The 27,185-nt window shown below is 50.6% G+C and overlaps 1 protein-coding gene across 2 annotated transcripts in view; it reads right to left on the bottom strand.

Annotated features, from left to right (window-relative positions):
* Positions 1–27,185, bottom strand: part of ADGRD1 (adhesion G protein-coupled receptor D1) — a 189,233-nt gene that overhangs the window by 129,952 nt on the left and 32,096 nt on the right. For both annotated transcript variants that reach the window (XM_050747690.1, XM_050747689.1), the window contains 8 exons: positions 25,081–25,335; positions 21,323–21,387; positions 19,962–20,117; positions 14,857–14,916; positions 11,579–11,696; positions 10,568–10,678; positions 8,888–8,963; positions 555–696 (listed from right to left, as the gene is read on the bottom strand). In XM_050747690.1, the coding sequence (XP_050603647.1) occupies positions 555–696; positions 8,888–8,963; positions 10,568–10,678; positions 11,579–11,696; positions 14,857–14,916; positions 19,962–20,117; positions 21,323–21,387; positions 25,081–25,335 (983 nt within the window). The remainder of the gene's footprint in view (positions 1–554; positions 697–8,887; positions 8,964–10,567; positions 10,679–11,578; positions 11,697–14,856; positions 14,917–19,961; positions 20,118–21,322; positions 21,388–25,080; positions 25,336–27,185) is intronic.

Genomic DNA, 27,185 nt, shown 5'->3' with positions numbered 1-27,185 from the left:
TACTAAAGAATGGCAGCATGGGTATCCCCAATGTCTCTATCAGTCCTACTCACTGGCAAAAAACAAATGACATGTGGAGAGGAGAGCGGTTATGAAGCATCAGGACCAACGGCTTATCATGCAATGCCTGAAGCGTAAAAATGGTTTTTCCCGAGCTCTGAGGCATGTTTCTCTCTAACAGAACACAGTGCTGCATCTTGCTGAGGGCTAACACACGGTAACTGCGATGGCCTAGGTACCCCCCTCCTCCAGTAAGGACACTTGTTATAAATGAGGAAGATCTGTGATTGCTCCACAGACGTCTAGGAGAACCACCTCGAGGCCTCTTCCCCAACAGGGACACTGCGCAGCCAGCCCAGGCACTATGTGAGGGCTTCCCACTGCAGCTCAGAAACAAAGGCCCAAGAAAAGGAGCTCCAAGGAGAGGAAGATTCCAGTTCTGGCCAGCACCAAGGCTTTTGGAGATTCTTTATGCAAGCACACAGACAACCCAACATTCCTCAGTGTGAAACCAGATCAAAGGCGGCGACAAGGGTGAAGGCACCACCACTCACCAATCTGTGCTTGAGGTGGACTGTAATGAGTGGAGAGCTCGACAGGTTCTGAGAGAGGGTGGGCGGCGGGGTCAACTCCAGGGAAATCAGGTGGCTGGTGGCGAACAGTAGGCAGTCCTGGTGATGCATGGCCTCTGCGATCCTTGGGAAGAGATGGAAATCATTACAAAATGGGAAATGCAGGGGAGTAGCACACAGCTAGAATCCGGGCTGGGAGCCAGGGTTCCACCCAAAACTCTTGAGACGGAAATCTTCTTTGGATAGAACTTTGATTTCTATCGTTCAGCTCCAGCTGCTCTCCTTCAAGATGTGAAGCCGGTACCTGCAGGTGAGTTCAACTATTCTGTGTTTGGACTCTGTCCCTTGAATTGTTGTCTTCAGTACCTGCTCTCTTTAAGGTCTGATACCAGGACCAAGAGGTGAGACAGAGCCCTTGACCTCAAAAAGTTTATAAGAAAAGGGAGATGGCCCAGGAAGTGTGGACGAGCAGAAATGCTCAAAACAACAGGGCATGAATCTCAGCAATTCCACTTAATCAGCTGTGTGACCTTGGGCAGGTAACTCACCCTTTCTGAACGTCAATTTCCCTGATTATAAGATGGTGCAGTGGCCATCTGCTGTTTTGCCCACCCAGTATTCATTCATTGTTTTCCTGATCAAAGCACCTGCATTTCCCTCTAGGTGGCCATCCCCTTCCCGGCTCAGAGCACACACAGCCTGGAGTTGACTTTATCTTGGCTCAGGAGGAAGCCCTGGTATCTGGGTCTGGATCAGTCAGAGCACTGCAGCCCTCAGGCCACAGGGACTATTTAGGAATGGCACTCAATCCAGTCAAATCCGAGGAGATGCCACAAGGCGAGGTAGGGGGAGAATGCAGGCTCAAAGACCCTCATTCTCCCTGCCAGACTTCTCCTCATGCCCTGAGGCACGAGGCCCTGGGAGCTGCTTGCAATCACGAGGAGGGAGACTGAGAAGGGAACTGCCGAGAGATGGAACCCAGTGACATCAGTGCGACGCTGGATCAAGCTGCTCTTGAAGCCAGCTGCCTGCGGAGCTCTCGGCTTTTGTGATCCAATAAACTTTTTGCCTATAACTGTTTAAGATGGGTTTTCTGTCCCTTGCAACCCAATCTAAAGAAGCCTAACTGATGTCTACAGTGGTTGTCTCATGGGGTTATGAGCTTGAAAAGATATTCAGGGCCAGGAGGAGGGTAAGGGAAGCCAGGCACCTGGAGGGCAAGATTTAAGAAGGTGTTCACAATGGGCACGACCCCCGCAAAGGTGACCGGCTCCTTTAATTTTGTGCCCTCGGCCCATTTGCCTGATTTGATTCCAGCCCTGCCTGGCACACAGCAGGTCACCAAGTATCTGTTGCACGAATTTGAATTTGGGGTGACTACACAAAGATGCCTGAGACGTGCTGTCACCGGGCCCCCCGTGGTCACCCAGCGTCTGCTTCTGTGTGGGCCTCACCTGGGTCCTGTGTGCCTCCCCCGTCTGCCATCCAAAGTGCTGACTGACTGAGGAACCTGCAGGTCCCTGTTTTGATGCCCACGGAACCACCTTTGGGACATTCCACAGGGCCCTGGGAGCTGGGGGCACCATCTTTTTCCTCCCTCAACTTGTTTTTCCTTCTAAGTAGATTCAAACACCATGTTCAGTGACCCTGCCTGGGATGGGCAGTGGGGCTCACGGAGCAGCAGCACGCCCTACCTCACCCCCAGCCTCTGCACTGTGTCCTGACACACATATCTGAAAAAGAGCAGGCCTCCAAGAAGCACGCAGAATTATTCCTGGAATTGTAAATACAAAGTGTTTACAAAGATGGTGCCACAGAGAATGAACACCCTGTCCGTTCCCACGGAAGCTGCTTCCTACAGATCGTCACCAGTTCACACGGTCTGGAGCAAACCAGAGGCATCGATTCTCAGGCCTGTGAGTAACAACAGGCACGAATGCTCCACCTGGCGATTCCTCTCTGTGACCATGCTATTGATCCAAGCCCAAAGTCCAGATAACACACATGGAATAAAACACAAACTTAAAAAAAAAAAAAATGAAAAGAAAGCATCACCCTAGGTCCATGTTTCTCAACCATTTTTTTCATTATAGCCACTCTGAAGAGGCTTTTTAGACTTTTTTTACTAATAAACTTGCCCAGAAAGTGTTAGTCCCACAGAGATACAAGCTGTGTATCGAACGTATGTAAACACTCCACTCTGCAGAACTGCAGACCCAGGTAATATCTCAGATGCTTCCCCGGAGGAACAACGTTCACCTTCGGAGAACATTCACCACTGGGCATGCGTGGGCTCAGTCCCCGCCGCAGAAAGTGAGGGTGGGCTCGAGGCTGCTGGGACCAAGGCAGAGCCCCGTGGCGCCGAGCCTGACTCACTCAGCAGAACGTTGGCCCTGTCCCGTGCGTGCCTCCACGGCCCCAAGATGTGCAGTGCGTTCGCTTCGGCCAGGGGCCTGGTTCTCACTCCCTGCGCCCAGTGCCCCGATGCTCACGGCCTTTTCTGCAGAGCTCCATGAACTCAACACGTGTGCAATCCCACCAAACACACTGGGAAAACCACGTTTCTAGCAACACTTAGGGCTGTGCCATTAGCCAGCAGCAGAAAGTCACAGCTGTGGGCTTCAGGCCCTAAACACGCAGCATGATTCGTCCCTCGGCTTTCCCTGCGTGGACATTTCCTGATGCTGCAACCAGCATCAGAGCAGAAGTTCCCTCGGGGCCCGGACGCTTTCCCATTTGGGTCACTGCTCTCCCCAGCTCCCGGAACCACGCCTGACACAGTGGGTGCTCAGCACACATGTGAGTGAGGGAGTGAGTGAGTGAGTGGGTGAATCGACGCACAGGTAGGGAGCGATGACTTAGATCAATTTCTTAGGAAAAACATAAGGAAAACATTAAGTGAGAACCTTCTATGAACACAAATGATATGAAAGCAAATCTGGAGCGGTTTCCTGGATTCCGCTCTGGGAACACGTGGCCTCCACCAGGCCCAGTTTGGTAATCAGTGCAACGCCAGACGTCGGCCAAGTCAAGATGAGAATGGGGCCAGATGCCTCCTTAGGCGCATTTTCCTCTGGTAAAGGTGGGGGCAGGGGTGAGGTGGGGCAGGGGTGAGGTGGGGCAGGGGGGGCAGGGGTGAGGTGGGGCAGGGGTGAGGTGGGGCAGGGGTGAGGTGGCGCAGGGGCAGTGCTGGCTCTTCCTCTGCCCCTCATACCCTGTCTCCACCGGCCCCATCCTATGCCCATCAGCCAGGCTCTGGGCTCTCTGCCTTCATGTGCTCAGTGAAAGGGAAGCCCCAGAAGGAGGTCAGAGGGCGTCAGAGTGAACAGTGGGGCCAGGAGTCTCACTTCCCCCAGCCCACCAGGGCACAGTTACTGTCCGGGGACCCCTCCATCTCTGCCCGGGCATGGTGCTGTCCCCTGCCTGGCTGGCCCTGGGGGAAGCAGTGCGCCCCCATTCTTGCTCCTGGCCCGTGACCATGCTGTCCCCCAGAGCTCTCCACTCCTGATCACACCTTTGCAAATCCTCCTTCCTTCAATGTGCCCCAAGTTACTAGCTGGCCCCACGGAGCCCCACTGACGGTCAGGCTCTGTGGCCTTCACCCCGTGCAGCACATCTGAGCCAAAGCCACAAGGCTGCTCCGCCTTCAGTTACACAGAGCGGGACTTAAAGTTATGGGAGGCTTCAGAGAAGTGCTGAAATCTATGAGGAGACACAGAGCCTTCCCAGCATGTGCAGGAGGCCGGCTCGGGAACTCAACCCAAAGAAGTCAGAACAAGTGGAGTAAGAAAAAGGGCTGTTACTAGGTTATTTGGAGAATTACGAAGTCCCCACAATTACCACGTCGCATCGGGGAGTGAACAAACATCACAAACGAACATATTCCCGGGTAAAGGAACTACTTGATAACTGGCTCCTGCTGACACGTGACTGTGTGCTCGAGGAGTCCCCCCCCCCACCCATCACACGCTGCTTCTCACCCTCCCTCGGCACGAGAATTCCACGTCACCCTGGGAACACAGTGTGAAGGAAATCCAAATCTTGCAAACAAGGCGGCACATGGCAGCATCTGTGAGTGTGATCTTGGGTGACGGTGAACTATTGAAGGAGACCTGAGCTCCTGACTGACGCAAACGGCAGAAGGAGAGAGCACCGAGGGAAACAGGCGACTTCCTCAGCGCCGATGCTGCCCGGGTGACGACGTTCTCTGTTTTGAGCAGTACTGCAGCCAGGGCCTTTCAGAAAGGACTGCAACAGCCACGATTCCTGCCCATGCCAGGAACCACACAGCTATGGACTGTTAAATAGCCAGACTTGCAGGAAATCTACCAGAAAACAGTGCAACGAATATGCTTCACCTACACTCTCAGCTCTCATCATCTGCCATGTTCACTTTATCCGGCACGGTCACGCTCACACTTGACACACACACACCACACACATACATGCAGGCATACACACATCCCACACATGTACACACACACACACATGCACTTGTACACACATACAACACACAAATGCACACACGCGCATTTGCATGCCCACAGCACACACAACACACATGCACATATGTGCACACATAACGCACATACACCACACAAGCACATACATCTGTGTGCACACATACACCACACAAATACATGCACACATGCACATTTCCTTTCTGCTGAAGCACTAGCGGTGTGTTGCAGGCATCACAACATACTCCATCTCTACCACGTGTCTCCTAAAAATGGAGACTGCCTCCTACACAACCATCATACAATGATCACACTCAGAAATTTAACGAGGACCCCCACAAGATGCTCTAATGCACAGCCCAGAGTCAACTGCACACACCCCGCAGCGTCACTCACGTCCTCCAGAACTCCACTTCTCTCAACCCAGGAACGTGCATTAGCTCAGGCTCGAACCTCTTTAGTCTCCCCCAACCTGGAACTGCCCAACTTCTTCTCCCTTGCAATCCAAACCACAGCAGCACACAACATCCCTTAGTTCAGGTGTGTCTACCTGCTTCCTCGTGAGGGGCGTCAGGCCACACATCTGACAGGAGTATGCCATAGGAGGCACGGATGTCTCCCTACGACGTGACAGCAAGAGACACGGGCCCACAACGTGTCGCACATCGATAATGTTGAGTGTGGCCACCTGGCTGCAGGGGTGCGGCAGACATCCCCATTACCAGGCACCCTCCTACCTGGTGACAGCAAGGACTCTGCAGGTCCGTGAGGTCCTGTCCCCGCAACCCTGCTCCCACTGGCGTGCACATCCACTGATGGTTTCTGCCTGGGTCAGTTACTGCACTGAGGGCTGCAGAACTGTGACCTACTGGTTCCATCCATGCTCTGTGTTACTCTATAGTGACTAAGGACACACACTGAGCCAGGTCCACCCCCCACTCATCTTTCTCGAGCACCTGTGAGTCCCTCACAGCCTGGGGAGAGGCCCTTCCCTCTGTGGGCTGTGGCTTCCATCGTCACAGGAGGAGTGGGAGCAGGCCAGTCTCAGCCCCGTCCACCTGGAGGAACCGGCTGTCCGGGTGTTGGCCGGGCCCAGCCACAGCACCAGTGAAAGCGGAACAGTCTCCATCATTACGGGGCCAGGCAGCAAGTGAGACTCAAAGGAGCCTAGGGGCACAGGCAGCCTGGCAGGAAGCAGCTAAGCCCCCACCGGGCCGTGGGTAGTCAGATGTCGTCCCCGCAGTCATCACAGGAGCCCTGGAATGGTCTGCCTGGGGGCTGGCTGTGGAGACAAAAGTCCCTTCCGGCCTAGGCCCCACCTTTTGTGCACTGAGACTCACGTACTGACTTAGACCCTCACCCTCATCCCTGGAGAGGAAATTAAAGGACACTACGGCACCAAAGCATCCTTTCATCCTCACGACACACTGCGGACGTATGAGGATGACAGCGCACAATAAAAGGCAAAGACGGAGGGAAGTCCACTGCAGGCTGGCAGAAACCCGGCATACGCGCGCACATACACACACTGCCCGCATGCTGGCTGCACTAACCTGCTTCTCATCGTGCCTAGGATTTGATGATTACCTCAAAGGCAAAATGGCGCAAATGCCCAATCAGCTTACAAAATCGCAAAAGCAGGCACTTGTATGTCATGTTTAAGAATACCAAGCCCTACTTATACTATTAACTCATTCAGTCCTCCTGGCAACCCTCAGAAATCAGTGATATTATTACTCCTGTTTTAAGAGGAGAACACAGGCCTCCAGGCTCAAGTCACTTGCCCAGGGTCACACAGCTAAGGAGAGCACCTGCAGGAGGGAGAGGCAGGAGTCTGGGTCCGAGTCTATTCTGTGAACCAAATTCTTTGTCCCCTCCACTTCCGTCCACCTTTTCTGCCACAGGATAGAGTGTAACAAGTACAGAGACTTTACTGGATGAGCCGTTTGGATGATTTTTTTCCAGGTTAATTTTGATGACAAGGCATCTTTGCACTAAGTGCTGAAGAGAACTCCACCTGAGCTGAAGATCCAACTTGACTGCAAATGAAAAACGTGTTCCATCGCTGCACGGCAATTCTGTTTTGGCTTCAGCACACAAATGTGCTGCTGATGGAACTTGTGGGGCTGGTGTCAGTGCTGACGAACCAGGGATGACTTTGCCTGTCTGATTTCCAGGCCCTTGGCTTGCAGGGGGAAGTCAGAGTTAGCTGCATTGTTCTGGGACACAGTGGCCTGAATCCTGGTGCTCCAGTGTCCTCTCTGCAGACACCTGGGGCCATGAGGACAGCACAGGGAGAGTGAAGGCTGAGGCCCTGGGGACAGGCAAGACAGACTGTCTTCCATCTGCAAGGCTGTGGGCTCCCAGAACAGGCCCCCCAGCCTCTCCTCTGCCCGTCCCTGCCAGCGCTGATCTAATGGAAGGTCTGGCAAAGGTCTGCAAGCTGCAGCTCTTGGGCCGGCTGCCTGGTTTTGTAAATAAAGCTGTATTGGAAGACAGCCACTCCCCCGTTCCCCCACGTAGTTTCTGGCTGCCTTCACCCTGCGAGGGCAGAGTTCTGGAAAGCCAAGGCAATTTACAAGCTGGCCCCTCATGAAAGAGCTGGCTGACACCTGGCCGGAGTCAGATTCTGGTGCTCACAGCGAATTGCCCCTGAAATGTGTGCGCCCCGCGTCTGGAAGCAATCCTCCCGCCTTTGTGAAGTTGTGGGCCGTGGCACGGATGCCACTCTCCCACACGGGTCCTCACTGTGGCCGCACAAGGCACAGCGACGCCGCACAAATGCATGTCTCATACACTTCACGGCAAGGCCAATTTCATGGTGGAAACTTCAGCAGGAGGGGCCAAGCAAGGGTCAACTTTTCATTCACTGTCATGGAAAGATTTCCCAAACAACTGAGATGGCATCTTTTTGAGGAAATTAGATTGTATTTTCCTTTGACCATTTTCCTGAAGAATTTTGGAAATCACACATAAAGAGCGGCGGGTCCCCCACTTTCTTTTGTTGGAGGAAATTGGTGAGCATGCAGGCTTTCCCAGAGAAATCCGACCCAGAAGACGGTGTTCCTCCAGATCACAAAATTACGACTCCACTCCTCAGGAAAGAGGCACACCCTCCCCTCCCTCCTCATTTCCCTCGTCCTCCCCACCCTCCCCGTCTCCCTGGCGGTCCCCACCCTCCTTGCTCTCCTTCTGGGTTCTCAGGACCCAAACCTACTTGAACCAATGCTGCAGGAGCGAGCTCTGCTCCTATGGAGGGGGACTGTCTGGAGGACAGCAGAGGCAGGGGATAGACAGAGCAGGTCTAGACGGCATCCTTGGGGTCCCTGGGTCCAGCCATGACTGAAGCCCACCTGCTCCTCCCTTCTCAGTCCCCTGAGCCCTCACTTTCCTGGCCTTCCACTTAAGCTGGTGTGAGATGGTTTTGTCCATCTACATGTTTGCCCATGACTGACACAGGCAGGTCTGTTGTCTTCCATTCCACAGCAGTGGAAACTGAGGCTCGGAGAGGTTAAGTCCCTTGCCCAAGGTCACACCATTTGGTCCAGGCGGGTGGGTAGGGTCTCCTAGTCTGTGCTTCTGATCTCCACTCCGCCAGCCCAGGCCCCCAGGCCTGCAGTTTCCTAGCCTGTGCTCCTGGCCTCCACTCCGCCAGCCCAGGCCCCAGGCCTGCGGTTCCTGTGTGGCCTTCAAAACGCTGCACGTTTCCTTGCCTGAGTGGTGAAGCACCCAGCAGTCGTGTCCTGAGTTCTCAAACAGTGTTGTGCATGGGTGTGACCGTGTGTGAGGCGGGCATCCCTGTGGCCAGCCACCCCGCAAACCCACGCCCCTGAGCTGGGCACCCCCAAGACTCACTTGGTGTGGGCGGGCCAGATGTTGTTCAGGTAGTAGTGCATGCTGTGGTACAGCAGACCCACGACGGTGGTCCAGGCTGCAGAGAGAGCAGAGGGGCAGGCGCTGTCAGTGTTCCAGGCCACGGGCAGAAAAACACAAAGCCCCTCCCCCCGCTGTGTGTGGTGCCGCCCCTCACTCCCAAGAACCCTCTGGGGAGAAGGAAGTGAAGGACACTAGGGCAGAATTTGTAAGGACAAAGACTGCGGGAACTCAGCAGCGTGACAGCGGCTCCCTGCTCCATCCCCTGAGCCAGCTCCAGACACACGGAGGCTGAAACTCCCCAGGAGAGCCAGGCTCGCCCAGGGCATCACATGGATCTCAGAGCCCCTGCAGGGAGAAGGCCCCTGCAAGCCAACAGGGGGCAGTGCCAGCCTCCAGCCTTGCCCCACGAGTGTGACCCGTCTGCCCTTGGCACGCGAAGGATTTAGGGGACCAGTGAGTGAGGCAGAATGCAGGTTTTCAAGGGGCAGCAGCCACAGGGACACCTGTATGCCTTCGCCTGGCCACCCCTCTATTATAACCAGCCACGAAGCAGAGTCACGTGTGCTCTTGCTGTTTCACTCCATGGCTCGGCCATGGCTCTGCCAGGATTGGAAATCAGGGCACTCCCAGCAGCTCACGTGGCCAGGAGATGCTGGTGGATGTCGGCACCATCCTGGGCCCTCCCTGCTGATGCTGGTGGAAGGTGGCATCGTCCCTGGGCCCTTCCCTTGGCTTCTGGGGTAGGGACATCCCTGCCTCTGCCCTAGGAGCAGGGCACACCTGACATCACGCTAGGTGAGGACAGGGCACAGAACCAGTCAGGGCAACTCTCTTACAGACAATCAAGAAGGTGGCAGGTGCAGAGGCAGGCTCCCCACTGCAGAGGGAGGTGTCTGATCAGGGCTGTCCTGGTCCCCACCCCTAAGGCAGAACCCTGAGAAGGAGGCGTGGCCTCTGGCCAGGGTGACAGAGGCAAAAATCTGAGGCTCTCCCCTGTTTGCCCGTGGTCCGCAGGGAGGGAAGGAGAGGAAGGAGATGTCTGCAGAGTCATATTCGCTTTTCCAGGAACCAGAGAGGGTGACAGTCATTGTGGCAAAAAATGGCCAGGGCTGTCTGGGCTCCCAACAGTGCTCCCTGGTCAGAGGCAGGAGGTCCTCTGAGCCTCTCAATTTTTATTATGTGACTCAACTTGGGCCCACACAGGAGTGGAACCCCATGTTCCTGAACGGATGAACCCCTCACCTGGCCCACAGCTACCTGAGCAGGGAGGGGAGGTGGCCCCATCTTTTTCTCTTCAGCTGACCAGGCGTGTGCCAATTTAGGAGCATGTAGGTAGGATGACTTCCCAGTGGGCCGGATTCACCAGGCGAGCAGGTTTAGATGCTCCCAGACCCCACCCCAAATTCCAGTTCAGGGGCCTGGAGTGGGCAGAGCATTAGCATCACTAGGGAACCTCTCAAGTGTGGCCATGAGGGTGGCCCGAGGACACGCTTTGAGAACGGCTGACCAGAGCCCCTCTCCTGCAGGACAGGACAGGACAGGCAGCCCAGGGGAGCCCCGCAGCTCACTGGTGCGGTGGGCACCCACCAAAGCTTGGGGACTCTTCAGAAAGACTTGTGGAAGCCGCCCCGGAAGGGAGTCCGGCGCAGCCACACTCACCGCGGCTGTGGAAGGCCTCGTGGGGGATCTGGATGAAGCTCTGCCCGTGGGCCGGGAAGCGGTAATGCGAGGAATTCACAGTCTTGGGCAGGACTTTGGCCACGGAAAACTCTGCGGTGGAAGCAGCGAGAGAGTGGAAGTCCCGTCAGAGAACTCACAGGCTGCAGGAAATCAGACTGCAAAACCCCATCTGCTTTTCTTTTTTGACAGGACAAGCTCCCCACCGGAAGTATAATTACCTTTAGAAAGCATGACCTCAAAAAAAAAAAAAAAAAAAAAGGAAAAAGAAATGAAGAGCCCAGGCAGTGATTGCCACGGGGAGGCTCAGCATTCTGTCCCACACACGGCTCCTCACCTGGGGCGCCCTCCGCCCCGGCACAGCCCCCGGCTCTCAAGGCCGGTGCAAGGATGGGCTGTGCTCAGCAAAGCCGTGACATCGGCTCCTCCCCAAGCGCAGCAGGCGAGGGCAACATGGCCCAGAGGAAGAGGTCTGGGCTGACAAACTGCCGCTAAACTAACCCGTGTAGCTTCAGCGCATGTTCCCCAGCTTGGCTCTTGCAGCGAAGTATCAGCACGATAATACGCTGCAGGTGAAGACTTTTAAAATCGAAAGGTCATCACCTCTGCCTCTACAATTAGACAACTGTGACAATTATCCTGCAGCGCCGTTGAGAGCAAGCCAACTCCAGAAACCCGAGGCCGCCCCTTTCATTCCACAGACTCTTGCTGGCACTGCTGCTTCTGCCTCCCACTCTGAACTGAGACCATCACCCCAGGGCAGGAGCTTGGCTCCCAAGTCACTGGGAAAAGCTTATGGGCCCTGTCTGCACATCATGGCCGATCATCCTGCCCTGATCTGACCACGGGTTTTCCTTCCAAATGTGGTTTGAGTGAGACAGAGCAGTCAGGGAGACAGAGCATGGCTCTCTGCTAAGGGTGTAAAAAGGCAGTGAAACGCAGCCTCCAGCCCCCGCCCCTGCCATGTGGCTCACCCTTACAAGCGACAGCTACCTGCCACGGCGGAGGAGCCCTCCATGGTGACCTGGGGCGTGCTGGCGTGCAGGTTGTAGGAAATGTGACCCATGACGGTGTCAATAGTGTGGATGAGACTCAGTACCATGGCGCTGTCCTGAAGCAACACAAGAACCAGGAGCCATGAAAATCCACCCCACTCAGCCAGGGGACCAGGCAGGTGCACCAAGCACACAAAATCAAGCTTCCCCACGTTGGCCACGAGGGAGGAAGAAGTCACACAACTGCCCCTTCCCATGGATCAGGAGGTGACCACATGGAGGCCACATGCCTAACTGAGCTCACAGAGCATGGACACAGCCCGGGTGGACCCATCACCCCAGCCATTGCTGGCTCCTGTGTTTTTTTTTTGTTTGTTTGTTTGTTTGTTTGTTTGTTTTTTGAGACGGAGTCTCGCTGTGTCTCCCAGGCTGGAGTGCAGTGGCATGATCTTGGCTCACTGCAAGCTCCGCCTCCCGGGTTCACGCCATTCTCCCGCCTCAGCCTCCCAAGTAGCTGAGACTACAGGCGCCCGCCACCACGCCCGGCTAGTTTTTTGTATTTTTAGTAGAGACGGGGTTTCACCATGTTAGCCAGGATAGTCTCGATCTCCTGACCTCGTGATCCACCCGCCTCGGCCTCCCAAAGTGCTGGGATTACAGGCTTGAGCCACCGCGCCCGGCCTGGCTCCTGCGTTTCTACACTTAGACACTGGGACTGAGGGGACCCGACTCCTGGTCCTGCCTCCTCCCTGAACTCACAGAGGAACCCTCAGCACATCCCAGATCCTCCCCCTGCCTCCCTGTGCTTCACAAGGAGGGGCTGATCACCCCCCAGGTCCACTCTGGCACGGGGACACCAGCAGCTCTGTCCCCTTCTCCGTGAAGGGTGGCTGCTTCTGAGGTGCCAGCAGCCCAAGCTGCTTCCCGCTGCCTCCACTTCCCAGGGGCTTGCTTTCTACTCCGAGAGCCGTCTTTTCTTTCTGAGTTGCAGAGCAGAGGATCCTGGTAGACACTGCCCCCATGAAAGCAGGGGGTCCCCCCGGCCACCTGAATCTGTAGACAGTGCAGGGCCTGGTACTCAAAGCTCAGTGCACGCGTCCACTCTCGGGCTGACTGCCCGCATCCTCAGACACGCGTCACCAAGGGAGAGGCCTCTCTTAAGCCCCGCTGAGCTGGGCCACTGAGCTCTGCCTTCACTGCTTCTCTTCTTCCCGCCTTTCTGGGGAAGAGCCTGCATGCTGCTAAGTCCTCAGCATTCTCCCACAAACATGCACTCCAGGAGAGCCTCATGAGTTGGAAGCAGAATGCTGAGGCCAATTTTAGACATTTGCTTTTAGGCCCATGGCCTGACTTCAGTCAGCAGGCCCAGTGAAGCACATGGAAGCCTGTGTTTCTGGCATGCAGAGGCCGGTTCATGTGTTCTCTTTAATGCATACTGGGCCCTGCCTGAGTCTGGACAGTTTCCTGGTTATTCATATTTTGTAACAGATTTGCATATTTTGCATTCAAAAGCAGTTAATTCAAAATCATGCACAAAATACATCTGTCTGGATCTTCTGTCAGCTGTCCTCTGGGTGTTCCCAGCCTGCAGCTTTGGACACAAAGTCCCCTTGAAATCATGAAAACAGTAATACCTTTTAAAAAGGAATTGGTTTCTGGGTAAGACTGTATCCATCTTACATTCTTGAGCCTTTTTATCTCCCTTTGCCAATGTTAAACCTAATCTCATTCCACTTGAAGTTATTCAAATAAAAGTTTATCAAATGTAAACTCTAACACAATCTTATTAATAATGAGAGAATAAAATGCCACTTCTGCCTCTCAAACTGGCAAACATTTTTAAATAATATCGGGGTTTAGGAGAATGAGCACTTTAATATCATGGTGGTGTGGTTGGGACCCTTCTGGGCCAAGGCAGTTAAGAGTCCTCCTCACCCTTCTCTGGCCCTGCCTGGCAACCTTGGAAACCACATGTTGAGAAGCCAGCACCAGAAGACAGATGGAGCCAGGATCCCTGAGTATCTGGGTGGAGAAGAGGCTCCTCTGACCCACTCTGGACTTTGCATGGGGGAGAAATAAATTTCTACTGTGCTGAGCCACTGAGATGTGGGGATCTATTTGTTACTGCAGCACACCCTGGCCTGTCCTGACTAATACAATGTTGCAGGTGAATACTTAATATCACTGGAAAGTGTTATTAACATAATTAAGGAAAAATAAATTAAATCAAATATACAATATATTTGTTGAATACATATATATATAAGTGAATTGAAAACTAGACTATAAGGAAATATACAAGAGTGTTAATAATCTCACAGTTTTAGGATTTGAAGTGATTTTTATGTTTTTTATTATCTGCATTTTCTAACTTCTCCACAACTATTTACTTGTTTTCTTTTTAAGTAAGTACAATCAATAGTTATTTTAAGAAATAAAGGAAAAATTATTTCATTCTCCTTTCTAGCTATTTTGAGTACCGAGAACAAGAGAAGCATTTTTGGCACCTTAATCATGAAGTACATATTGTCATGTGTTCTCCTTTTTCTTACTAAATACAGTAGCTTTTAACATGAAAAGCTATTATCTTTCAAGAATGATGTGATGGTAAAAAAAAAAAAAAAAGTACATATTATATAAAACGACCAAGATGAACCAAATACACATTTCTCATGGGGGAAAAAAAACATCATTTCCTTCTTCCATCCTTCTTCCATGTTTAGGACAGTACCACATTACTGACACACGTGCATTTCTTTTGCCTTAGAGGACAAAGCATTCTGAATCAGTTGCACATCTACTCAAAATGAGCTCTTGTATCCCAGATGTCAGGACTGAGAGACACATCATTCTTTTTATGTATGTGAACTGGGCCATATTATGCCACTTCTAGGAAGACAAAATGGTTCCCAAGGCACATACGTTTTGAAGATCAAAATGTTCTTTTCTCTCTCTCTCTCTCTTTTTTTTTTTTTTTTTTTGAGACAGTCTCACTCTGTTGCCCAGGCTGGAGTGCAGTGGCACAATCTCGGCTCACTGCAACCTCCGCCTCCCAGGTTCAAGCAATTCTCCGGCCTCAGCCTCCCGAGTAGCTGGGACTACAGGTGCCCACCACCATGCCCGGCTAATTTTTGTACTTTTAGTAGACAGGGTTTTGCCATGTTGGCCAGGCTGGTCTTGAACTCCTGACCTCAAGTGATCCACCCACCTTGGCCTCCCAAAGTGCTGGGATTACAGGAGTGAGCCACCGAAACCGGCCATGTTCTTTTCTCTTACCTCTGACACAGCAATCCAACCAGGCAATAGAAGGACCTCTCCCACGGCTTTTAAGAAGGTCTAAGGGTGGACAAAATGACACTGCTCAGCACCAGTCCTTAAGCGACAAACTTGAAGACCCTCAGTTTTCCCCATATCTTCCAATGCGTCGCTATCAACCACCAGTTCAGTTTTACACACAGCAGTCAACAAAAATAGCTGAGTCATGGACCACGTGACATGTTACAAAGCCCTTTTATGGACGTTATCTTATGTGCTCCTGTGGCAGCCCTGTCAAGTCAGTGACCAGCACTGGAACATCAAAATGAACACTGCTCAGTGACAGGAGGGGCCCCAGCACAGCGCCTGGGGGACATGGCAGGCCCTCAGCGAAAGCCTGTGGAGTGGAGAGATGCATGGGAAAACCATGGCCTACTGGATGTGCCTTTCTTGGGGTGAGTAAGCAAACTGATGTGGAAGCACTTGTGTTAACTGAAAATGACCTACTTGGTCCAGAAAACAGAAGCTACTTGGGCCTTTGGTCAGGTCACCTTAAAACCATGTTTGGTTCGGCTCACTATTATTCTAAGGAAACAATGAAATTAATTTCTACTGCTTCCTAATCAGGCGATTTAAATGAGAACACGTGGATTTTCTACTTCTTTTGTAAAAAGCAGAAGCTTGGACACCCCCAGCCCACATTCCCATAAAACCATAACTGACCACAGCCGAGTGGCACCGCCTTAGCCCACATTCCCATAAAACCATAATTGACCACAGCCGAGTGGCACCGCCTTAGTAGATGTGTCCCCAGCCCACTCCAGACCCCGCCATCCCCACTGCCTCACGCCCTCACGTCCGTTCCACTCATCTGCATTATTCACACACGCTCTTCACTGTGTGTCTCCAACTACCAGCACCAAAATTAAACTTAGAGGCTGACCAAAATCTCCCATATTTCCACTAAACCGCCATCTCCAGAATACTCACCTTCTTCCACACTCTGAGACACTAAATACTTAGAGAACACATCATCAAAACTCATCGTTCATTCATTTATCTTTATGAGATAAATATTTTTTGAGACCTTAGAGTGCAAGGCCTTAAGTATTAATGAAGTAGGGGATAATCACCATCCTGTCTTCACTGAGCTGGAGCAGGGGCAGCAAACTTCTTAAAGGGTCACACAGGAACGAGGTCAGGCCTCAAGGGCCATGCCCTGTGTCACAAACACTCAACTCTGCCATGGCAGTGCAAAAGCAGCCGCAGATAATACGCAAACAAATGGGCATGCATGAATAAAACTTTATTTACAAAAGCAAGCAATGGACCAGATTTGGCTCAAGGGCCATAGTCTGCTGACTCTTGATCCAGAGCAGTCTGTCACATAGAAACATAATATGGGCCACATTTACCATTTTAAATTTTCTAGCAGCCAGCACCTTTTAAGAAGTAGGAAAAAAAAAAGTAAAATTAATTTTAATAATGTATTTTACTTAGCTCAAAAACCTAAAATATTATCATTTCAATACAGAATCCATATGAAATCACTAATTAGATATTTCCCTTTTCTTTGCACAAAGTTTTAGAAATCCAGTGTGCATCTCACAGTCACAGCACATCTCTAGTTGGACGAGCCACACGTAGCTAATCAGCACCTCATGGTACAACACAGGAAATGATTCCTTGCCATTTTCCTGTCCAGCTGCTAGTGGACAGGTGAGAAGCCAGGACACCATAGAAACTTGTAGAATGGGGCCAGGCGCGGTGGCTCACACCTGTAATCCCAGCACTTTGGGAGGCTGAGACAGGATCATTTGAGGTCAGGAGTTCAAGACCAGCCTGAGAAACACAGTGAGACCCTCTCTCTACTAAAAATACAAAAATTGATCAGGTGTAGTGGTGCACGCCTGTAGTCCTAGCTACTTGAGAGGCTGAGGCAGGAGAATCGCTTGAACTCAGAAGGCAGAGGTTGCAGTGAACCAAGATCATGCCACTACACTCCAATCTGGGTGACAGAGCGAGACTCTATCTCAAAAAAAAAAAAAGAAATAAAGAAAAAAGAAAGCAACTTGTATCACACTCAGTTCAGGGACCTGCTGGGTGGTGTGGGCCACAATGACACAGTTAACTGCTGCCACTACAGTGTCAGGTGCGAGATAGACCCTTCTAGCCAGTGAGGAAGAGATCACAGAGCCAGGCAGGCGGCGGGCCACAGTGGCTCCAGGCCTGCTCTAGGGCAGGACACACACTTCTACAAGATTCTGAGGGGTGACCTTTAGGACCAGCACCCCACAGGCAGCTTTCCAGAGAACTGGACACGCCCTAGGCCACAAGCCCCATGAGGGCAGGGGCAATGCCCGGCATATCCATCACACATCCCCAGCACCAAGCCCAGCAGCTGGCAGAGAGCGGAGGCTGCACGATGTGCTCAATTAATAAAGTCATCAGTGAACCCACTCATGAGAATGCAACTGTGGCTCATTAAGCCATCCATTTTATAATTAATGAAGCAACCCACACACAAGTGGGTGTTTAATCAACATTCGTCTAATTAATTAATCCTCGCTTGGACTCCCTCCTTCCCTAGACACCCGGAAACACAGAGGGAGCCTGCTAAGTGTCTGCTGCACGTTCCTGAGGATGCTTCAGGGTACCCATGGCTAGTCAGAGGGGAGGGCGCCCATGCCCAGAGTGGGGGTTTATTGAGCGCTGACTGTGTACCACGGCTAGAGGGGAGGGGGCGCCAGTGCCCAGAGTGGGCATTAAGCCCCGACTGCATACCTTAGCTAGAGGCAGAGCACTAGTGCCCGAAGTGTGAGCGTTTATTAAGTGCTAACCGCATAGAAGGCACCGCTTGTCACCGTGACCCCTGGTAGCCCATCTCAATAAAAACAAGAGTGTTAGTATTTATCAAGCACTTACTGCATACCAAGCCCTGTCTCAGTGTCTCACACCCGCTCCTGTGCGTACATGCATAAGGACCTTCCAGCTTGTCTACACCCACTCTTTCCACCCAACACCCAGAGGACCCGTCCCTTCGGAACCCGGAAGTGCTCCCACACTGGACAGCCTTTGGCCACACCCCAGAGCTCCTTCATGATTGGCTGAGCCAGTGGCCAATCACACTCCCCTTGGTTAGTGATTGGTCCAGGTGTGGTCATGTGGCCCAGCTCTGGCCAGTGAGATTTGAAGGGGGCAGTCTCAGCAAAGGGAACCATGGGAAACATTTCCCCCTGACTGGTAGGGAGTCCCCCGACTCGTTCTTTCCCTTCTGGATGTTCTAGGGTAAGGCGAGGGTGCTGGGGACCTGCAGCTGGGCGAGAAAGGGGCCGAGTGCCGAGAGAATTGTAGTGGTGCCTATCCAGCCCCTGCAGTGAGTGAATACTGAGTGAGTGAATCCTAGGATTCCCACCTCTGGGCTTCCTGTTGCCTGAAGCAAGTACACGGCCTGAAGTCCAAGTCCGCTAAGCAAAGGGTTCTGTAGCTCCCAGCCAGAAGCACGTGAGAGATGTGGGTGATCTCATTGTCCCCATGTCACAGTGGGCAAGCAGGTGTGCTGAGGTTAAATAACCTGCCCACGGACACAGAGCCGGGAGTGGTGGAGCTGGGGTCAAAGTCAGGTCTCTCTGACTCCAGAACTGCTGAGTCCCGCAGCTCCATGTGGTTCCCTTTCAAGGCCCTCTCAGACTCTGTGACCTGCCATCACTCCCTCAACCCTGAGCCTCTTGAAAGCAGGGAGTAGTAGCACTTGGTCATCCTGAATCCCCAGAATCCAGCATGTTCTATGAATGAATGAATGAATGATAAATGAATGAATGAATGAAATCTGGGAAGTCTAACTTCTCTTCCGTGGACAGAAAAGCTGACGGCAACCTCCCTCCATTCCAAGATGTCTCAAGTCCCTGAACACATTTCTCTGCATGTGCTTCTTTGGGTATGACTTCAGCAAGGAAATCAGTAAGAATTGAGAACACTTGAAAAGTGCTCACCCCGTACCGAGCACTGTTCTGTGCACATAGGAACCCACTTATCCCTGATGAAGTGGGCGCTGTCATTATTTCCTCCACATCTCAGAGGAGCCAAGTGAGGCAGAGATGTTATGTCACTTGACCAAGGCCACAGAGTAACTGCAGATCAAAGGTCAATGCAGCGGTGGGGCTCCATCTACCCTGCTCCTAACCCATATGCTATGCTTTCAAGGTGAGCCAGTCTCAAAACCCCTTCTGTCTTCGCATCCACCAAGACAAGCCCTAGCCCTGAAACAGAAGACAGCAAGGCCACGAGAGCCCACGATCCACCCTCTGCCTTCACCTGGAAACTATTTGGAGGAGTAAAAAGAGAAAGCATATTGATTTTAATGCCATAAATGTTGCATTCTCTAAGTGTTTAGATAGCTTTGGGGATTCCCACTGTGCACAGGCTGTGGTCCACGCCCCATGGCTGGATCTGCCAGTGAGGCCCCTCCACCTTTTACCTGTTGCCAGGAGGTAGCAGAGTTTATTTAGACTAGGAGTCGCCAACCCACACACCCACGGGGGCCAGGTGGCTGCACAGGGGGGACCAGGCAGGTTGGGCATTGGGAAACCACAGCAAAGACTCAAGTGCCCCTAAAGGAGGCTCCACTGAGCTGTACAGAGCTGGCCAGAAGGGCCACACCAGCTGGTCATTCATGAGAAGCCTGAAACCCAAACTTTTAAGTAAAAGTTCCTGCTTTTTTTTTTTTTTTTTTTTTTTTTGAGATGGAGTCTTGCTGTGTTGCCCAGGCTGGAGTGCAGTGGCGTGATCTCAGCTCACTGCAAGCTCCGCCTCCCGGGTTCACGCCATTCTCCTGCCTCAGCCTCCCGAGTAGCTGGTACTACAGGCGCCCACCACCACTCCAGGCTAATTTTTTGCATTTTTAGTAGAGACAGGGTTTCACTGTGTTAGCCAGGATGGTCTCGATCTGCTGACCTTGTGATCCGCCCACCTCGGCCTCCCAAAGTCCTGGGATTACACGCGTGAGCCACCGCACCTGGCCAAGTTCCTGCTTTTTAAAAACTCAACCTAGGTCAAACAGAAACACCTATGGTCCCGGTGAGGGTGCCACCCCTGGTCCACCAGACACAGACATCAAACAGCCTTACCTTGGTGAGATTCAAGGCCGCCTGCTCCGAGAGGGGCTTACTGGGTAAGCTGAGGGACACATTTTGGAGGTGACTCAGGATAACTCCGGGACTTCGGAAGGCTTTTCCGTCTTCTGTCAGGTTGGCTATGATGGAATGGTAGGCATCTGTGGGCATCTGAAAGAAATTGGCAACATGAGTTTCTACTAAGAACTAAAATCTAAATATTATACAGAAGTTTAATGTGTCCTACTCTGGGTTGAATGCTTTTTTTATTTTTTTATTTTTTTATTTATTTATTTTTTTTGAGACTGAGTCTTGCTCTGTTGCCCAGGCTGGAATGCAGTGGTACAATCTCAGCTCACTGCAGCCTCTGCCTATCTCGGCTCACTACAGCCTCTGCCTCCTGGGTTCAAGCGATTCTCTTGCCTCAGCCTGCCAAGTAGCTGAGACTACAGGCATGCATCACCATGCCCGGCTAAATTTTTGTATTTTTAGTAGAGACAGGGTTTCACCATGCTGGCCAGGCTGGTCTTGAGCTCCGGATCTCAAGTGATCCTCCTGCCTCAGCCTCCCAAATTGCTGGGATTACAGGCATGAGCAACTGTGCCTGGCTCCTCTTTTTTTATTTATAGAGATGGGGTTTCACTATGTTGCTCAGGCTGGACTCAAGCAATCCTCCTGCCTCAGCCTTCTGAGCAGCTGGGACTACAGGCGCAGTCACCACATCCAGCTGGTCAAATGTTTTTATACCATGATAGTAATATAGCTTCTACTATGTACCTCACACTTTTGTGAATATTTTGCTTGTATTAACATTTCATCCTCACAACCACCTTATGAAATAAGTCCCCATTTGATGGATGAAACTAAGCACAGAGAGGCTTACACAAAAATAAGTGGTACAGCTTGGATTTGAACCCAAGCAGATAGGTCAGAGTCGTGCACTCACTATTATATTAACATTCTCAAGAAAGGACAGTTCTTTGATTACAAACACTAATTCCAGACAAGAATTTTTCTCTATGAATTGAGCTTTTCCTCTCACATCAAACGAAAAGGGCACAAAGAGAAGCCAAGCGGGGCAGGTTCCTCACTCCCCACTCATGGAGCCCACGGCCCACGGCACCCACGGCATTTCCTTTTGGGCACCTGAGGCTCCTGGTGGCAGGAACTGAGAGTTTTCCCCTCAGTCACTCTTAGCACCAAGAATTAGTACTGCAGTTGGCTTCGCCTCCATTTGTTATTTCTTCCCAGACAATGTACTGCCGATGACAAAGAGCCCAGACACCTGATGGAATTTTCTCTCTCCCAGCAAACAGCCCAAGCAGAAGGATGTCAGCGGGGGGCGGGGGGGGGCCAAGGAAGACGCATCTGCTCACCGTGGGGCTTGCTGTGGGTGTCACGGAGAGGCCTGGCAGCGTTGAAGACAATAAAGCTTGCTTTCCTGGAAAAAATAATGCTGGATTAAGGACTAAAACATGGTCACTTTTTTCACCACAAGGAAGACCTGTCCTCATTAAAAATGCACCGGCTTCAGACACATGGAAGAGAGGCTGAGAACGTTTTGAGTCGGAATGTTGCTCGAGATAAATTATGGACTAAGAAATCAGCTGAATGGGTCGGCCATATGGATTTTCCCAGGTCACATAACTTTTCTATTTGTATTCTCAATCGCTTTTGAACACCCTTCGTGCAAGTCAGCATATCAAAAGATGATTTTGTACAAGGATTACCAATTTCAAATAAATAAAGAACCAAAAGAAATAGATTTCAATTGCATCCAGACTGGTTGGAAATAAAATGGGGAGGGCTGCAACTCGCTGGGCCAGCACAGACAGGAGCCCTGAGAGCGCCTCCTCCGAGATCGATGAGGTGAGAATAGGCCTCAGTAATGCAGTGGAGAAAACTGTCTTCCTGAGCCCCTTCTAGCCCAAGGATTCCAGCTATCTTTTGCACTCAGCCCGCATGGGGTTAATGATGAATAATTACAAACAATAAAGACATTTAAGATTGAAGACTAAGCCAAGATTTGCTGTTCTCTGCCCGTTCATCCCCAACTATTTCTAATCCTGCTATTTCCTGATGAGAACACAGACTTAACCAGATATTCTACTTCATTTTCGGAAAATCTCTTGAAGTTGCTTTGGATGAGCTGAGGAAATGACATCATCACCCCTGGCTGGCTGCAAGAGTGACTGAGCCCTTGGGTTTGGGTGGGGTTGGGCCGCTGGTGAACGCAGAAGGTGTGACGCTGCCGAGAGAACTGGACCCTAGCACCACTCTGTTCTCCAAGTTAGAGTGACATTCACTCCTCAGGTGCCAATGAGTTACAGAGGAGTCATGTCAAACTCACATTTAACTCGTGTGTGTCCACAAAGCAGAGTGAGGGATGGTGAAAATCGGTCCAGCGATCCTGCCTACCCTTGCAAGCAATGACCACGGAGACTGGAATGAAAATGAGAATCTGCCAGGTCCTCAGTCGGTCCCAGTTCCCATGTGCTGAGTGTGCTTCCAGGGCCCAAAGACACATGCTTTCAGATTGCACGGCTCTGAACACAACCTCCTTCCTCCTCTACAGAAAGAGCTGCTGTCCATTCCAGTGGTGGGGGAGAGGGGACACCTGGCCAGGGTGACAGACGGTCAGCACTGTGCCTTTGTATCAGGAAAGGCCACCACACCTGGACAGACCGGTCAACAAATGGTGCCAGCTCTGGCTCATGAGATTAGAGGAGGGTTTCCCCTCTGGCCAGATCACTCAGAAAAAGACCCCCTCTGGGCACCTACAGCCCCAGCACGGCTTCAAATGCAGACAGATCTTCATGTGAAGAAAGACTTCTACCTACTTGTGTGGCCATGTCCCCACTGAGGCCCGGCCTGGCTGGGAGCAGGCTGGATTGCAGTTCCAGTTGTCACTCTGCATGGCTGCCCTGAACTCGGCTGTGTTGGACTCACTGAGCAGTGGTAGACTGGGCCCCACACAGGCCTTCCAGGGACTTTAAGAGCCATTCTCCTATACATGCTTTACATTATATGCCTTGTCTTCAGGACCAGGTCACCAGGTGAGATGGGATTCTGGTAGATCCAGTTCTGGTTCAGTTCCGGTTCTGGCGAAGAGAGTTTGCTCTGACGAGAACAAGAACCAGAAACAAGGGCCCCTCTTTCCAGTGTTACTAAAACAAGTAAACTGTCAGGAGGGCAGGATTTGTCTGAGGCTTTTCATAACATAAATACAAGTGATAACTTGGTTTCAAAGTGACAACTCTAAACCTTAGGCAATAAAATGCAGTAGATTGATCCCTTTTTTTCTTCTGAAGGACACTATAATTTGCCCTCTGTCAGTGCTGGGAGAGGGAATGCATTCTGTTTTCCTGGGTGGAAGCTGGAAGATGTAAATATCTAAAGCTGTAGTGGACACAGGCTGTTTTGCCCACACAGCATCTGTTCCTTCTGAGACCAGCATCCCTGATTGTCCCCTGGGAGTCCCCTCTCCTCCACATGTTCTGGATAAGGCTGACCTCACTGTCATTTCAAGGGGGCTGAGGGTGGGGACTACCGCCCAGACCGAAGCCAGTCGGCATATTCTGCACACCCAGACACAGAAAATGACTCATGGAAGGTGCATGGGTCAATGTGAGCCAAAGTGAGTCCTGCCCAGCCCCGGCATGGGAGGTGATAAGAGAAAGAAGCTCCCTCTTTTCCACAGAGGCTGCTGAGGGCTGAGGATGCAACCCTAGAAGCATGACGGCCACCTTGGCACCAGGAGGAGGCTAACACAAAAGAGGGCAAGGTCAAACGCAGAGATTGCCACTGACATCATGTGAGCACCTGGACCAAACCAGTTCTGAACCAGAGTTTCCCCTGGAGCTCCCATTGCAAGAAATGAAAAAGAAACACATGCCTTTCTTGGCTAAAGTTATTTCGAATTGGGTTTTCTCTCATACAATCAACAGAGTCCTAACAACGGAGGGACTCAATGTCAGAAGCGGAACGAGAGCAGGCAGCGTCTGGAACTCAGGCCTTTCTCCTCCGGTCCTGACACCCGCTGTGCTGGGTGCCAGTGAAGCAGCAGCCACGTGTTTGTGAATGCCTACACGGGGGCTGTCATTTTTTAGCAGATTATTTTATGTGGAACTAAAGAAACCCAGTGGGGGGAAAATGGTGCATTCACTTGTGGGCAAAATGAAAATGGAATTGTAGGGGGAAGGTGAATATTGATTTTAAAAACAGCTAAGAGCCCTTGAATTCTTGCCATATGCCAGGCATTGTGCTAATGACCTTACAGACCTTTTCTCATTTTATGATCCCAACACCACCCCCAGAGAGGGAGCAGTTGTATTTTTATCCATTTAACAGAGCAAAAAAAAGCTGAGAGATTAAGACCAAAAGGTTATACATTACACATTTCCGTGTATGTGGAATCTCCAGAATAGGTAAAGACAGAAAGTAGATTAGTGGTTGCCAGAGTCTGGGGGAGGGGACGACGGGGAGTGACTGTGCTCCCTGGGTACGGGGTTTCCTGTTGGGAGGATGAAAATGTTTCCAAACCAGGTAGAGGTGGCAGCTGCACAGCGCTGTGAATGTACCAAGTGCTACTGAATTGTTCATGTTTAAATGGTTATGTTTATGTTATATGGATTGACCTCAATTTTTAAAAATGACTTCCCAAAATCTCATGGCTCATTATGGCACAATGAATATTTGAACCCCAGTCCACCTACCCACAGGTCCCTGCCCTGAACAACTGCCCTGTGTTGAGTAGGAAGAGGTATCTTGGGGGGTTTCCAAGGGCCCATCAGAGTATAGCCCCTGGGAGGCACACAGTTAACATTTGTTGATCAAAATCACTAATGGACCTGGAATATTTGCTATCCAAAGCCTTCTATAATCCTCCGTCACATATAACTCAAAACCTTGTGATGATCAACAAAACAATATTCATCTCAGAGCATCTCTAGTAAATTATTAACTTGTCTATCTCAGGGAACAGGTGTTCTAACACACAACTGTGTTTATAAGGTTCAGTAGGACACGTCTCATGCCTGCAGTGCTGATAGCTGTAACAGGAGAGTGGGAAGAAAGGAGGCAGATACCCTGGGAACAGACAGCAGATCTGCCCCAGCCCTTCACACTCACTGACCAATGGCAGCAGTGAAGTACATGGCGATCTCATCCGGAGTCAGGGCCCGCTCCCAGATGATGAACTCATCAAAAGCGCCATTCTCATAACACTTGGCCTGATCCTGCTCAGACCCTATCACGAGGTTGACGTTGGACTCTCCATAGTCACGAGACACTTTTCCACTCGGGTCAGAGGTGTTCAGGGTCCCGTTGACGTAGACTTTCAGGCCTTCCTTGGATTTCCATGTAAATAGGACATGAGTCCAATAGGGGCCTGGAAAAGAGTGAAGATCGCCCTTCTGAGTGCTGTGGGAATGAGCTCCCCGTGCACGGGTTTCTCACAAGGTATAACACAGACCTGACTTTCCCCAGTCCTTTGGAGCACAGGAAAGACATTATCTTTTTATCCCTATGCCCTAAATTCCAAAAGCAGTTCAAGGAGACTCCTTGTTATTTTAACATACTAGTTACAAATTTAAATGCCCACAAGCAAGTGTGATTAAAATATTTGAAAAATGCCAGGACACAAGAGCCAACCAATCAGACCATAAGCTCAGTTAAGAAAAAAATGGTCAGGAGCAAGGCAAGGATGTCCCCTCTTACCACTCCTTTTTAACATTGTACTGAAAGGCCTAACTAATGCAATAAGGCAAAAAAAGGAAATAAGAATATACATATTGGGAAGGATGCAATAAAAATATATTTATTCACAGATGACATGATTGTCTATGTAGAAAATCCAAAAGAATCAACAAAAAAGCTGAAACTAATGAGTGAGCATAGCAAGATTACAGGCTACAAAGTTAATATACAAGTCAATTGCTCTCCATCTGCCAGCAACAAATAAGTCGAATTTACAATTAAAAAACACATTATCATTGTCATTGGTGCCAAAAAAGGAAAAAGAAATACATATATTTTAACAATACATTTATAAGCAATATATGAAGAAAACTATATAACTCTGATGAAAGAAATTAAACAAGAACTAAATAAACAGAGAGATATTCCATATTCATGGATAGAAAGACTCAATGTTGTGAAGATGTCAGTTCTTCCCAAATTGATCTATATCTTCAACACAATCCCAATCAAAATCTCATCAGGTTATTTTGTGGATATTGATAAACTATGTAGAGGAAGAGAGCCAGAATAGCCAATACAATATTGAAGGAGAGAAACAACATTGGAGGAACAACACTACCCAATTTCAAGATTTACTATAAAAAGTTACAGTAGTCAAGACAGTGTGGCATTGGAAAAAAACAGAAGAATAGATCTGTGGGACAGAATAGACAGCCCAGAGATAGACCAATAAAAATACAGTCGACCAATCTTTGACAAAGGAGAAAAGGCAGTACAATGGAACAGAGTCTTTTCAACAAATTGTGCTGCAACAACTGAATATCCACATTCAAAAAAAGAGAGAGAATCTTGGCCGGGCGTGGTGGCTGACGCCTGTAACCCCAGCAGCACTTTGGGAGGCCGAGGCAGGTGGATCACCTGAAGTCAGAAGTTCGAGACCAGCCTAGCCAACATGGCAAAACCCTGTCTCTGCTAAAAATACAAAAAATTAGCTGGGCATGGTGGCAGGCGTCTGTAATCCCAGCTACTCAGGAGGCTGAGGCAGGAAGAATTGCTTGAACCTGGGAGGCAGCGGTTGCAGTGAGCCGAGATCACCCCGTTGCACTCCAGCCTGGACAACAAGAGCCAAACACCATCTCAAAAAAAAAAAAATCTTAAACCTGTCATAAAAATTAGTTCAAAATGGACTATAGGTCTAAAATAAAATGCAAAACTATAAAACCCCTAGAAGATAACATAGGAAAAACATCTAGATGACCTTGGGTTTAGTGATGGTTTATTAGATCCAACACCAAAGGCACAATTCATGAAAGAAATAATTGACAAGCTGGACTTCCTTACAACTAGAAATGTCTGCTCTGTGAAAGACACTATCAAAGACAAGCCACAGATGGGGAGAAAATATTTGCAAAAGACATGATAAAGGACTATTATCCAAAATATACCCAAAAACTCTTAAAATTCAACAGTAAGAAAACAAACAATCCACAATTCGGGAGGCTGAGATGGGAAGGTCGCTTGAAGCCAGGAGTTTGAGAC

Source organism: Macaca thibetana, chromosome 11 (assembly GCF_024542745.1).
Source record: "Macaca thibetana thibetana isolate TM-01 chromosome 11, ASM2454274v1, whole genome shotgun sequence".
NCBI lineage: Eukaryota > Metazoa > Chordata > Mammalia > Primates > Cercopithecidae > Macaca > Macaca thibetana.
This window is presented reverse-complemented; position numbering and strand designations above follow the sequence as displayed.